At 36.3% G+C, this 14,801-nt stretch overlaps 1 protein-coding gene across 1 annotated transcript; it reads right to left on the bottom strand.

Moving 5' to 3' along the window:
* Positions 1–3,081: 3,081 nt before the first annotated feature.
* Positions 3,082–11,457, bottom strand: cysltr3 (cysteinyl leukotriene receptor 3). The gene is made up of 5 exons (XM_010784488.1): positions 11,375–11,457; positions 7,953–8,103; positions 6,290–6,457; positions 5,824–5,991; positions 3,082–5,106 (listed from the first exon to the last, which is right to left on the bottom strand). The coding sequence occupies exons 1-5, from the start codon at positions 11,379–11,381 to the stop codon at positions 4,575–4,577; spliced, it is 1,026 nt and encodes a 341-aa protein (XP_010782790.1). The 5' UTR covers positions 11,382–11,457; the 3' UTR covers positions 3,082–4,574.
* Between the last annotated feature and the right edge of the window lie 3,344 nt (positions 11,458–14,801).

The following is a 14,801-nucleotide window of genomic DNA, read 5'->3' as shown; positions in this document are numbered from 1 at the left end:
GAGAGGCTGACCCGGAGAGAGGGGCCTGAATCCCCGCCCCGAGAGAGCCTCGACCCGCCCCTCCTCCAGAGGGAGGGCTCACTCTGACACACATTCAGAAAACTTACTTTAGAAACTGTGGGAAACTTTCACCTGGTCCAAAAACGCTTCATATAAACCTCAATAACTCAGTCTCATCTGAACACACACACATTGAACTTATATTTTGAGTTGTAGTAAACCTAAACTACCAGCAAATATTATCATTATTAAATCCATCCAGAATAAATGACTGTAAGACAAGAGACTTAGAAGTCATTTAAAAAGGACCCGGCTATTTTAAAGTTGTATTTGTAGTTAGTTGTATTTGTATTAACGGATATATGTTGAAATTAAGTCAGACTTTTTTATTAAATCCATCCAGAATAAATGACTGTAAGACAAGAGACTTAGAAGTCATATCAAAAAGACGCTCCTGAACCTGTCTGAGAGTTTTGCTAGTTTAAAGTTTTATTTGGTTTTAAAATCATTAATTACATTTTCTTGTAGAAATACTCGATACATTGTCAAAATGAGCTCCTGATAGTTGATTCGGCATACTTTTAATGGGAATAAAATATAATTAAATAAACGGCTCATATCATAATTAAAACAGCGAAAAACGTTCATCTCATCAAAAACAATGCTTCATATAAGTGTGGGGTTTTCTCTGGAAGTTTTTCCTTGTACGATGTGAGGGTCTAAGGACAGAGGGTGTCGTATTGTCATACTGATATTCTGTACAAACTGTGAAGTCCATTGAGACAAATGTAACATTTGTGATATTGGGCTATATAAATAAACATTGATTGATTGATTGATAAANTGTTTTAAATTATTATTGATCACATTATATAGTACATATTTCTTAATTTAAGCTCCAGTATATATGAATATGTTTGGTGTGTTTTTTAGGTATATTTGTTATTGACCGAGCAAACGCTTTTATTTTGAAGGCAGTTTTTACAGGCCTCTACCGTAATGCATAGGATATTCGCGCGCCGTAATACAGCGTGCGGGCTGGCTTGAATGACCACAGTCTGTGTTTACCCAGTGTTTCCTGACATGAAACGTTTTATTTCACCTTGCTGTTTTTAACGTATATTAAAAAACGGGGACATTTCCGGGGACAGTTTAAACCGGGGACAGGCCAATACAAACGGGGACTGACCCCTGAAAACGGGGAGGTCTGGTCACCCTAGTGTACGTGTGTATGTGTGTAAGTGTCTGAATGTTTTATTGAGTTTTAAATGTTTCCTGTGAGGAATATTTATTTACATATTTGTTTCCGTGGCACTAAATGTTTTCCGTCACGTAAACAGGAAGCATTTCTCCAACGCTGAATCGGTTTTCTTGAGTATTTTCACAGAAATGTGTAAGGTCTTGTTTTATATTACAGATCCCATGAAGTGTCTTTCTTCAGAAGAACAGTTATAAACAAAACAAAATTGTTCCATTTTCCCAGGAGGAAATTAACTCACCATAGAACACAGGAAATCAGTGTTAGAATATAAAAAAAAATGAGTTACAAAAATAATAATATAATTAATAATTATAACAATAAATATAAATATAAATAAAAAAGTATAATAATTTGTTTGTATATATATTTTTTCATGTTTAAAATATGAATTAACACTTATATTTTTCAGGAGCATTGTAATAATACTTCAGTTTGTCATAATGTATTTACACTAAAAAATATTAAAAGAAAAATAATAAGGAGCTGAGAAAGTAGCTGGAAACATATATTGTGTATTAAATACAATAAGATACAAATAATTATTAATATCGTTATTGTACTTTTAATTATTACAATTTTATTTATTTAGAAAAATTACTTTATTCCGCTACATTGAGATTATCAAAAATGACCTGGTGTAATTCTCATGTTTAGCCCACAGGGGGCGCCAAAGTACTTAATTTCAAACATCAACTGCAGTAGAACTGTGTGTGTGTGTGTGTGTGTGTGTGTGTGTGTGTGTGTGTGTGTGTGTGTGTGTGTGTGTGTGTGTGTGTGTGTGTGTGTGTGTTTCCTGACTTCCAGGTGTTTCCTGACCCCACCCCTCCCATTTTATAGACACACACACACACACACACACACACACACACACACAGTCAGAAACTCGTAATGTTTGACAGGAACACACAGAAACTCAGGTGATGAAAACGTGTTAATGTTATAATTATGAGGCATTGTACTTCACTGGAGTATTTCTCATTCATCTTTCACTGCACTACATGCATTTGAAAAGTCACCGTACTTTATAAAAAATAAACTCCACCATTACCAGCTGTTTAAGAAGTTAATGCATCAATAATTATTATACCATAATATATATAAATCTGCAGAATCAGCACTTTGACAGCATTTTGTAAACATTTGACTGGATTAAAATAAAGCATTAAAATTCTCAGGCAGGTTCTGCACTAATTTAAAGTAATTTATTCTGGATGGATTTAATAATGATGATATTTTCTGTCTGTTCGAAGCAAGCCGGATTAACTATTTAAAGCTCACTTTCAGATCGTATACGGTGATTTACAAGAAAATGACTTGCTTAAAAAATAGCGAGATTCTCAGGCAGGTTCAGGAGCGTCTTTTTTATATGACTTCAAAGTGGATTTACGGTCATTTATTTGTGATGCTTTTAATAAAAAATGCACATTTTGAGAGTTTAAGTCTAACTTAATTACAAAAGGTATCTGTTAATTGTGTGTGTTCAGATGTGACTGAGTTATAGAGGTTTATATGAAGCATTGTTTTTGATGAGATGAACGTTTTTCGCTGTTTTAATTATGATATGAGCCGTTTATTTAATTATATTTTANTGTACGTGTGTGTGTGTGTGTGTGTGTGTGTGTGTGTGTGTGTGTGTGTGCGTACACACACACACACACACACACACACACACACACACACACACACACACACACACACACACACACACACACACACACACACACACACACACACGTACACACACTTCTTATGTGCAGACCAAGAAAATGTCCAACTTTGATAAAAACACAAGCATATAGTTTAATGATATATTTTCTCAACAGTGCAGAATTGTTAACTTAATACAAATTCAAAAATATTTTTACATTTTTTCCCCTACGCTTTCTACATAACTTAACATTTGTCAAAAAATTATTCAGTCAACATTTTGTTACTAAAATATTTCAATTTACAATTATTAACAATTTACAAATGTATCAGTTATTACAGTTTTTCCTGAAATATTTAGAGTTTTTTTCATCAGTAATCTGGGTATTTTTTTCTAGAAATATTACGTTTTCCTCCAAAAAATATATTTCTATTTATGAAATTATTACGAAATTTCTTTCCATATTACTTTTTTTCTTGTCTAATTTCCAAAATAGCTGCCTCGTTGGTTCAGGTTGAAAAGCTTTCATCCAATCAGGTGCCTCGTAGCACAATCATTAAGTGTCCAATGTTTGTAAGTATGGCGGTATGCAAGAGAAGCAGAGAAACATATGAATTGATTTGTGCACAAAGACATAAATAATTATTATAATCGTACTGCTTTAAGTTCAGAGCACCTTTGAATAAATAAATAAAACTAATATACTAAATATACAAAAAGTAGATTTCATGCAAATCTTTCCGTCTCTGCAATCTCCCGAAAGGGCATTTGGTGAAAAATGAACTATAATTAAATATCTTTGTTAAGAGATATGTGCATTTCTATAGGAGCCTCCCTATTGGTCTAGCTGTCGTCCAATCAGATAGTTTCTCAAGGAATAAAAAAAAAAAGTGTCTAAAAAAACAAACATTTTTTCCCCAAATATGTCGAGCTTCCGTCCAATCAGGAGCCTCGTAGCACAGCCATTAAGTGTCCAATGCTAGGGAAGTGTACCATCATGGTTTAGGGGGACATTGGGTGTTGGATTGAGTCTAGTCAAGCCTTTGACCAATCAGGTGCCTCCTACAACCCCAAGAGTACCGTCATGGTTTAGGGGAACAAAATAGAAGAACCTTTCAAAATATGCTGACAAACCAATCAAGCTTTCGTCCAATCAGGTGCTTCGTAGGACACCCACAAACTGTCCAATGCCAGTAAGTGTCCTTTGGAAGTGTACCATCATGGTTTAGGGGGACATTCGGCCTCGGACAGCCAACAGTTGGCGTTCTTCCTGAGGCACAAATACACATTTTGCTGAACCTTTTTAATAATAAAATAACGTTCCATGCTAGTCCAGGCTTCGTCCAATCAGGAGCCTCGTAGCACAGCCATTAAGTGTCCAATGCTAGGGAAGTGCACCCTCATGGTTTAGGGGTACATTGGGTCTTCGCAATAAAATAGAAAAACTTTTCCAAATCGTCCAACCAGGTGCCTGCTACCACTCCCAGAGTACCATCATGGTTTAGGGGGACATTAGGGGTTGGATTGGGTATTCGTAATGAAATAGAAAGACGTTTCCAAATATGCCGGCAAACTAATCAAGCTTTCGTCCAATCATGTGCCTCGTAGGACACCCATTAAGTGTCCAATGCTAGTAAGTGTCCTTTGGAAGGGTACCATCATGGTTTAGGGGGACATTGGGCTGTTTCTCCGGCGGTTCATTGATATAGCGGTGGCGATGGACCCCCGGCGGCCGGACAGCGAGGTGCGTGCTTCCCTCAGGTTGTCCCTGAACCTGCGGGTGGAGTAGTAGTACAGCACCGGGTTGATGCCGCTGTTGGACGCCGCCATGCACAGCGTCACGGCGACCACCTTCTGCAGCGGCGCCGTGACATCGCAGCTCCAGCCGGCAAACGTGGCGTGAAGATGCACCGAACGCATCACGTGGTAAGGCAGGAAACACACCACGAATGTCACCATCACCATAGCGACCAGGTGTATGGAGCGCCGGCGGTTGCATTGGCGAAGTCGTGCGGACGGACCCTCGGCGCCGTGGAGGCTTGAGCGTCTGTTGAGGCGGCGCACGATCCGACTGTAGCTCAGCACGATGGTGAGGAAGGGAAGCAGGAAACCGATCAACAGCGCCACGTAGTTCATTATCAGAACCGTCTTCGATAAGGAGCTAGTCGGAGGGTCGAAGCAGCGATAAACCCCCGACCTGAGAGAAGGAACAAATCAAAAGGGATGTTTTGTATGTTCAAAATAAAGTATTTTGGGTAGGGGATAGGTATTTTTGTTTCCTTTGACAGACACATTGTTCTGTACTTTTTTTAATGTGCTGAAAGTGCCTTGTCTGCAAAATAACAAATGAAAAGATTTTATTTTATTTTTTTAAATAAAGTAGGAAGTGAGAAGTAAACCACTATTGCCAAAGGTGTGAATGTGTAATGAAAACCTAAATGTCAATATTAGACATAAATTGCACAACAGGTAATGGTGGCGACATTATATAATAATTATATAATGTTTTATTTATAATGTATTTAATGAAAGATAAACAATTCAAATCTAAAGGGGCGTTAAAAATAAAGTACTTTGCCGCCCTCTGCAGGCTAGAAATGAGAAATACACCGGGTAAAACTAATGAAGGTGTGAATATGTTATGAAAATGTAATTATTACACTTAAAATGCACAAAAGGTAATGGTGGTGACATCATCTCATTATTATATTACATTTGATTTGATTTTGTATTTTTTACAATGTATTATATTAAAGCTCACCAATAAAAAACATACAAATAAAACGTAATATTCACTTTTTTAGCATTTATTTTTTGTTTTATTAATTTTTAAAATGTAATTGATATTGGACAGAAAAAATAAAATACATCAAAATGGAAGAACACATTTAACGTTTATTATTTCCTGTCTCACCTGCAGATCCTCCCTTGGATCAGGAAGGGTGCGGAAGCCACGCCCACAAACAACCAAACTCCCAAACAGACCAATAGGGCTTTAGTGGGCGTGGCCAGAGCGCGATGACGCAGGGGGCGTGTCACCGCGAGCCACCGGAGCACGCTCAGTAGAGTCAGGAAGAGGATGCTAGGTGGGAAATTATTTTAATATTACAACTTTTCTTCTAGAAATACCACACATGTGTTTATGTTCTGACTGAGACTATTGAATATTTCTTAAAATATTGCTAATAATACCATATTTTTCTGAAGATATGAATAATTTTTAACCCGAATAAATATATAAACTTCTTTCGTGAAATGGTTAAGATTTTTTCTTATTGTATAATATTAAAATGTTAGAGGGGAAAAAACAGACATATTTTGTTTCTCTAATATTAAACATATCTGCTCTAAGTGTTCAAATGTACTTCACTGTTTGTTACCTCGTGTACAGGTTGACGTAGAAGCAGAAGACGTAGAGTCTGCACAGCCAATCAGAAAAATTCCAGACGCGTCCATTGAAGTAATAATGAAGCCTCAGAGGCAGCGTGAGCGAGAAGCTGAAGTCTGATAGGGCGAGGTTCGTCATGACGACACAGGAGGCGGAGCTTCTGCAGGGAAAAAGGAAGAGATTACATGTGTATTATTGTTTTAATTTTTTTTTAACCCAAACCCTTATTAACACTATTATTATTTATTTTAAAAAGTATTATTGTTTTTTCAACACTTTTATAACAATACTAAAAATACTAATATTATTATTTTAAAACGCTATTATTATTATTATTATTATTATCATGTACATTACTTTTTTTGTTAAATTATTATTATTATGATTATCATGAACACTATTATATATATTTGTAACGCTAATATCACATCATTNTGCCACTTTTAAAGCAAGCAACGATGTTTTCAAATCTTCGCTTCGCATCGGGCCGAACCACGCCCCTTAGCTGTGATATAATGAGCATATACCACGGCCTGTCGTGAGCTATTGCTTAAATATTATTTAATAGTTTAACATTTATTTTCTTGCTGTTTATAGTTTTTATTATTATTATTATTATTATTATTATTATTATTATTATTATCATGTACATTACTTTTTTTGTTAAATTATTATTATTATGATTATCATGAACACTATTATATATATTTGTAACGCTAATATCACATCATTGTTTTTAACATTTTCATAATCATAATCATTTCATTTATTTTTCAACACTATTATTATTATTTTATTATTATTTTCATTATTATTTTTATGTCATTCATTTTCTTTGGAGATTTTGAACGATGTTTTCTCATAAATTAAACTCAACAGCAGGTACAAACTTAAGGTTTTGTAGAATATGATCTTTTCTTAAAGCATATTTTTAACATTAAAACAAATAATGACAGTGAGAGCTGTGTTCCTTAATTTGTTTTGTAAATAAAAAGTACAAATATTAAATTATAACCTTCATTTTGTGGACAGGTGTAGACGCTGCTGTCTGAATGTTTGAGAGGGATGTAAATATTATATTATTATATGTAGTAATATAATAGGAGTTACAGCAGCTCTCTGTGTGTCATAAAGGCGTTAGTGTTGAGTTTGCAGTTTAATGCAAATTAAATTCAAACCGTCTCTTCTGAACGGTACTGATAATATCTATATATGAATATACTCCACTCAGAAACTGTAGAGATCATTTGTTTCTAACGACAGTCTCATATTTACAGTGTGATATCTGTGTGTGACTGAACACACACATTATAATCCTGCAGACTGTGAACTGTGCGGACGGAAATACAAAATTATGAAAACACTAAAAAAAATAAAAAAAATAAAAAAAATAAAGATAATAACAAAATAATAATAAATACAATTAAGAAATAGAAAGAGATTTAGGAAAATGTAAATATATAAATAAAAAGAATAAAGCTGCAAACATGATGATGTCTGTTGTTGATTTGCATAAAACTCAAACTGGTTATTCATGTTTCATCTGAACGGTAAATCACCTGAACGAGGGGCGCTCTGCAGAGAGGGGAATCATACAGTGCGCTTGTCTTCTTCTTTATTATTATATATTTATTATTATTGTGTATTTCCAGTACCTGCGGCTCCTCTGCAGGATGAAGACGACGAGCGCCCCCCCGTTACAGATCAGGGCGATGGGGAACAGCAGCACGTAGGTGGCGCTGTACACATAGTACTTAAAGGAGTCCTCGGAACACCCCCCCACTGACGAGCTGTTACTCAGGCACACTGAAAACACAGATTTCAAGATAAGTGCAAAGATTTACAAATAAAAGTCTTAATTATTCAATAAAAAAAATCAATTGAAAATGTTGAGAACAAGAAAGTGATATCTCATGAATTCAAGGCAAAATAAATTCAATATTAATAATATCAAAACTACTGTGAATCATTTGTAATTTTCAAGTAAAAAAAGTAAAAGGAAAAATGTTGTGATAATTTGAAGGAAAAAAACTATCAAGAACAGAAAGAGAAGTTTTGATTGTTAACGAAGAAAACGTCAATTTAATTTGAAGAAAATGTTGAGAAAAGTGAAATATCTTTATGAATCAATAGTTTACATTTTTAAGGAAAAAACTTTTGTCAATACAAAAACACATTTGATCTGAGGAAAATAAATTTGAGCAAAGCCAAAGATTTTGGGGAAAAGTCTTAATAATTTCCTTATTTGGAAAAACACAGATAAACATATTTTAAGAACAAATATCAAACGGATTACAAAAACGGTTTCAAATATTTCTCAGAGTTTTCTGACGTGTCATGTTTATATATGCTAATGAAGCTAATAATGCTAATGCTAACTTTTTGTTATTTTGGTAGCAGTAACACAAACTAATTCCCACAAGTATTTTCAGGTGTGTCTAAAACAAATGTTATTTCTGTAATCTGAATACCAGGAAACTGTGTGTGTGTGTGTGTGTGTGTGTGTGTGTGTGTGTGTGTGTGTGTGTGTGTTAAACAAAGCAGTCCTTGTTAGTAAAACACCTGCTGACAGGAACACACCTGACGACAGTATTTGAATGAAGAGTTTGACAATTTGGGTTTTTATGGATTTATTAGTTTCTTGTTCCTCATGAAGGACGCTTGTTGCTTTAGTTGTGTCTCTATGATCATAGTATGTGCGTTGATGCAGCTCTTCTTGTCTATTTGTGGTCATTTCTAGAAGTTTAGTGAGTTTATGGAAATTATTTTGAGTTTTTGTGAAGTTTTTTGAGTTTTCGTAGTTACATTTTTGAGAGTTTGAAGGAGTTTTTTGCAGTTATTTTGAGGCCATTTAGTAAATTGTTAGTCACCCTTTGTGGTCTGGAGTCTTTTTGTAGTTATTTATAGTTTCTTTATGTCCATTAATAACGTGTTGTTCTCGTTCTGAGTCTGTTGTTAGTGAATTGGTGCCTCGTTGTCATCCTTTAATGTGTTTGTGTGATCGTTTAGTGATCGTTTAGTGGTCGTTTAGTGTCATGATCATTTAGTGGTCGTGTAGTGGACACTAAGTGGGCTTTTCATGTTGTTTTATGTCCCTTTGATGTAGTTTGTGCATCTTTACAGTTGTTTTGTGTTTTCTCCTCTCATTAAACCTCTCATAAAACACGTTCTCCACAGCTGACGAGGAGCAGATGTTTATTAAAGTGTGTGTTCGCTGCGTTTCCTCTGAGTTTCTGCAGTACCGCCTGTGAAAAGTGTTTACCCTAAACCTCTATTAAAAATGTCTGACATACAAACAGCCCGACCTCCGACCTCTGTGTTTATATTTACTGTCACTGCAAATGCACTCTGAGATGAAACTTCAACCTCTCCTCACGTCTGATCTAAGACCGTTTAGAAATGCCTTTTTATAGTCTTTCTGGGAGTTTTGATAGTTATGGTTTCTGTGGTAACTCTGAGTCACTTTAAAGAGGCTCTCTCATGATGTCTGTGGTTTCCCCTCTCCTGTAGTGTGTTAGGTGGAGGTAAATGGTCTGCAAGACATGTTTAATCTGAGGTTCAACGTAAACACTGTTGCTGCAGAAACTCAGAGGGAACTCTACAAACAACTCGTTTAGTTTCAATCACTTTAAGACAGGAGTTCAGGAGCAGAAACAAGAACATGTATTAAAAACTGGTTTTAAAAACTAAACCATCCTCTTTAACCTGTTCAGCCCGAGCCTGTTTTCCAGGTCTCAGGCTCGAAAAGGACATTCCCAGAACAAATGACCATATCTTCCCTTCTAAAAGGGTAACATTAATAATCTTTTTTCTGAAAGTAATGATAAACCTGTGAGTTGGATGTAGAAGAGTCAGAATCAATATAGATGTTTTTATTTTAAAGTAAATTCAGATTGAACATGGTAAAAAACTGTAAATTATAGTGTCCGTCCAAAAAGAACCCATTACTTCTAGTGAAAACCACCCTTGAATGATGGGATCGTACTAAAAGCTTTAGGAATCCAAACTATAACATATAATAAGTACCCTGTATCAAGATTGATGCAAAACAAGTGGCATTTGACCTTTTTAGAGAGGTTTGGAAAAGAAAAAACCCTTCTGGGGACATTTGGGTGGATTTTCTATATCTCTGGAACCCCTCGGTCGATTTTAGGGGGGCTGCCGGGCTTAACAGGTTAACTTTATAGATCTTCTATTATGAGATGTTTAATTAGAGAAAATATACAAAATGATCACAAAAAAACGCCTCCTTTGGACTCCTTTGTTTACTTCCTGAGCACAGTGACATCAATACGGAACACTCCTATTGGATAGGATTCCAACACATTTCACGTAAAACAAACTCCTAACATCTAACGCAAACTATCCTCCAATTACTTTGACTTTTGACACATTAAGTACATTTTGCTGATAAAACTTCCACTATTTATAATTAACCAACATTTTTTAAACTTTTATTTATATTCGAGTATTTTAACCCAACGAGACCTCTGTTAGCGTTAGCGGTTAGCTCCGTTATTTAGTTCGGCAGGACTCAGCTAACAGATAAAACTAACTAGCCTCCTAATACTTTAATTAAGCTAGTAAACTTTTTTGTTTACATAAATATTTGTATTTCTAAGTTATTTTGTGTTATATGTCTCAAGTCCCATCCACATTAATAATGTAAATGCAAAATAAAGTAAACACATAATGCAGGTAAGGTTATAAGAAACACCATCATTAATAAAACTAATCTAATGATGTCATTTTTATAGAATAGACATGATGGGCATTCTTTATACTACTTGTACTTTTTATACTTTAAGTACATTTTGTTGATAAAACTTCTACTACTTTCACTTGACCAACATTTGTGCGATTTTACTTGTTGTATTTTATCAACAAAGTATTTAGATTTTTTTCCTTTAGTAAAATATCTGAGTAATCTTTAAAACATGTTTCTGCCAAACAGAGTTGAGTTTATATTGAAGCGAGACGATCCTCTGACTGTTTAACAAACCAAAACACCTTTTAAGGCTCTGAATTTAAAGAATCTAAATATTAAAGGGCTTTATTTTGAAAGGTCGTCACTCACCGTTCATCCTGTCTTCATTTCTTTTTATTTCATTTCATTTTTATTCTCCCTCCCTCCGTTTATCCCTCTTCTCCTGCGGCGATAAACCCTGAGTGAGTGTCTGAGCGAGAGTGTGTGTGTAATGGATTTCCTGGGAAGTGGGCGGGCACACACACACACACACACACACACACACACACACACACACACACACACACACACACACACACACACACACACACACACACACACACACACCAGTTGCGGTCAGATTCCTCTCTGGAATGTGTCTTGAACCTATACAAGTGAAAACGTGACTGAACATGTTTCATATTTATGCTGTTGACATTCTTACACACACACACACACACGCACACGCACACGCACACGTCGAGGCAATTTTTTTGAAATTGTTATAATTTTATATTTTTATATTCAATAAATGTATTTGTAATACAGTCCTACAGCCAGCCGGTGGCAGCTCAGGAGATTCATTTTGCACACAAATACTGTTATTAGCGATTCCTCTTAGACAGGGGTGCCCAATACGTCGATCGCAAAGGTAGTGTGGGTAGATCGCATGGCATTGAAAAAAGAGAGGAACAAAATAAAATGAGTTAGCCTATCCTCCATCCTTACTAAGGCATTTGCCACTTGATTGACGTACAGGTAAGCCAGTCTGAGTTGTGTTGTGCCATACGGGTTCATGCAGTTATGAGGTGGCCTCCCCCCCCCCCGCGCTCGCGACACAGATGGTGCAGGGGCGGCCCTGTCGGTAGATCATTTGGGCTTGGTCATTTTAAAAGTAGCTCCCAAGCTGAAAAAGTGTGGGCACCCCTGCTCTAAGAATTAAACACATCGGAGACCTTAAATAATCCCACGCTGCTCAACGCCGTACGGTTTCTCTCTCACTTAAATCTCTACGCTTTATCTTTTTTAATTTTTTTTCCCAGCTGTAATGTTTCTCTTTTTTTTAAATGTTAACCTGATTAAGTTTCACAAAAATAACACACTTAGCAATAAAACAACAAATAAATAACTGTAACATTCCCCATCGTGGGAGTCTTTTATAATATTTCACATTTAACAACAACAAAGAAGCTTTCAGTGAATATATTACATTTATTTCTCTTATTATTAAAGTCACATGTACTCACTGCCTTTTTAGTGAATAACAAACAGACTGCAGGAATAATGAGAAGTATTCAGCACGCATTAGCACTCTCTCTGGGTAAATGTTAGCCTAGCATGGTTAGTTTAAATATGTGTGTTTAAAGATAAATGAATAACTCTAAATCCTGAAAACATCAGTAGTAATCTGGCGCCCTCTAGAGGTCTTTGTTATTACTGCAACCACACTTCACTTAGTTATCATTTCAACTGATAGAACTTAAATATAAATATACATAATGATTACAAATAAATTACTTTTAAAGTAGTCACAAACGTATACCTAATGGTACTGTTATGACAGGGTAGGCCACAACAGGAAAACAGAGAGAGACGTTCAAGGATTCCAAAAACCACGGCACTTTAATTGTGATCTTTCAACACAACACCGGAAACATGAAAGAATGGGCGAGAGTCCTCCTGCAGCCGGCTTGGAGAGAGTCATGAAGGCCCTGTGACTGCGGGCAGCTGGGCTTAAGTGTCCCAGGTGTCCCAGGTGTCCCCGGTCATGCTGATTGGCCTCTTCAGCTCCACCCCCATCGCAGGACCTGCAACACACCTGCACACTCACAGGCCCCAGGCCTCACAGTACAAATTACACAAAAATGACCTACATTTATATGATGAATATCTTTTACTGGAGTATATCAGAATAATTTCTGAACATGAGGAAATACTTACTGAGGTAATAAGTGTTATATTAATACTGATAATAATAATAATAATAATAATAATAATAATAATAACAATAATAAATTGTAGTAATAAAAATACAAAAATAAAACATAATAAAATTGTAATTATAACAATACAAAAAATAATAAAAATAATAACGAAATATAAGAAAATAGTAATAATCATAATAATGTATTAACCACTTCTACACCGCACCTCCGATACCGGGGGGAAAAACGCGTCATCTGCAGGAAACAGCGTCTGAGGGCATCTTAATATTCAATAAACTATGTGTAGCGACAGCAGGAAACAAACAAAGTCGCTGAGAGGCTGAGGCCGGGCCTGGTTGATATTGTGTGACACGCTACAAGAAAGGACTTGGTGAGATCAAAGACTCTGTTGCAAAATAATGTGGTTTAATGAAAACTGGGATGATCAACTTACAGTATACTCCTTGGACATGTACATCGTTATATTAATCAGAGCAATCATTTCAATCTGAGATCAACAAAAAGTACAACGGCCCTGTGTCACCCTCTCTTCCACACACACCTCCCGCAGGTGAACAGGATTATAATGAGTGCCGCCCATATCCATGTGACCCAAGCCAACCAATCAATAGTGCTCAAACAAATATCTTATATTAAAACATAAAGGATTACTAAACACGTTTCATGGCTCCTACACACCAGCCTCTAATTATTAGGATAGTATACATAATAATTACTAACATTATTCAAATGGGAGCCATGTGACAATTATAACTTGTAATCAAGTCCATACAGTTGCAGTTCATGTATGTGTAGTTTTCCTTCTTCTTTTCTGTGTACGAGTCACAAGTCAGTTAGGCCAAAAGGTACCACCACCTATGCTCAGTCAAAGATAATCCTTAGTGTCATTTAAGTCTGTCAGTCGAAAAGAGTCAATACTGTGGAAAAGATGTCACTAATGTCGGATGTTCTTCTTTCTCTTCCTGACGTTCCTGCATCTTCTCCACGATATTCTCGCTTTGATCGCCCCACTCCTTCTTTAACGAGGAGCGCAGCATGTCCTCCTCGTCTTTGACTCTGAGTCCTTCGGCCTTGTTGAGCACGTTGGTCCACTTCATCCTGTTCTCCAACTTGACATTCCAGCTTGTTCTTCCAGTCTGCATTCAGGGAAGTCTCTGCTGAACTGCTGTTGCCAAGGTCCATCCAAATTCACAACTGAGATTCTGTTCACAGATACTTCTGGTTTGTCAAAGTCCATTGCATTCCCACTCACTCCTTCAAGTGGTCCATTCACTGTCCTGCTTGCGTAGGGTCCGTCATCCACACTGCGTATGACTTCCAATGGTTCAGAGGCCTTAGGAACATTGGTTCCTATCAACAGTCCAATCCCTGCATTTATTTCAGGTAAATTAACATTTCTCAGATGAGGCCATCTCTGTAGGTCCGCTTGTCTAGGAATGTTCCCACTGTGGGCAGGCATGCACTCGCTTTGTGGCAGTTCAAATACATTTTCATTTTTTAAGCCAGCCACTTCTAGTCCGAACACAATATGGCTGTTTACGACCCTCTCTTGGCCCATGGTTCGTAAACAAATCTGCGCCTTCTTTCCAGTT

The sequence above is a fragment of the Notothenia coriiceps genome, unplaced genomic scaffold (genome assembly GCF_000735185.1).
Source record: "Notothenia coriiceps isolate Sejong01 unplaced genomic scaffold, NC01 NC01_scaffold00026421, whole genome shotgun sequence".
Classification (NCBI taxonomy): Eukaryota; Metazoa; Chordata; class Actinopteri; order Perciformes; family Nototheniidae; genus Notothenia; species Notothenia coriiceps.
The sequence above is the reverse complement of the archived record's forward strand: the minus strand, read 5'-3'. Positions and strand labels throughout refer to the sequence as shown.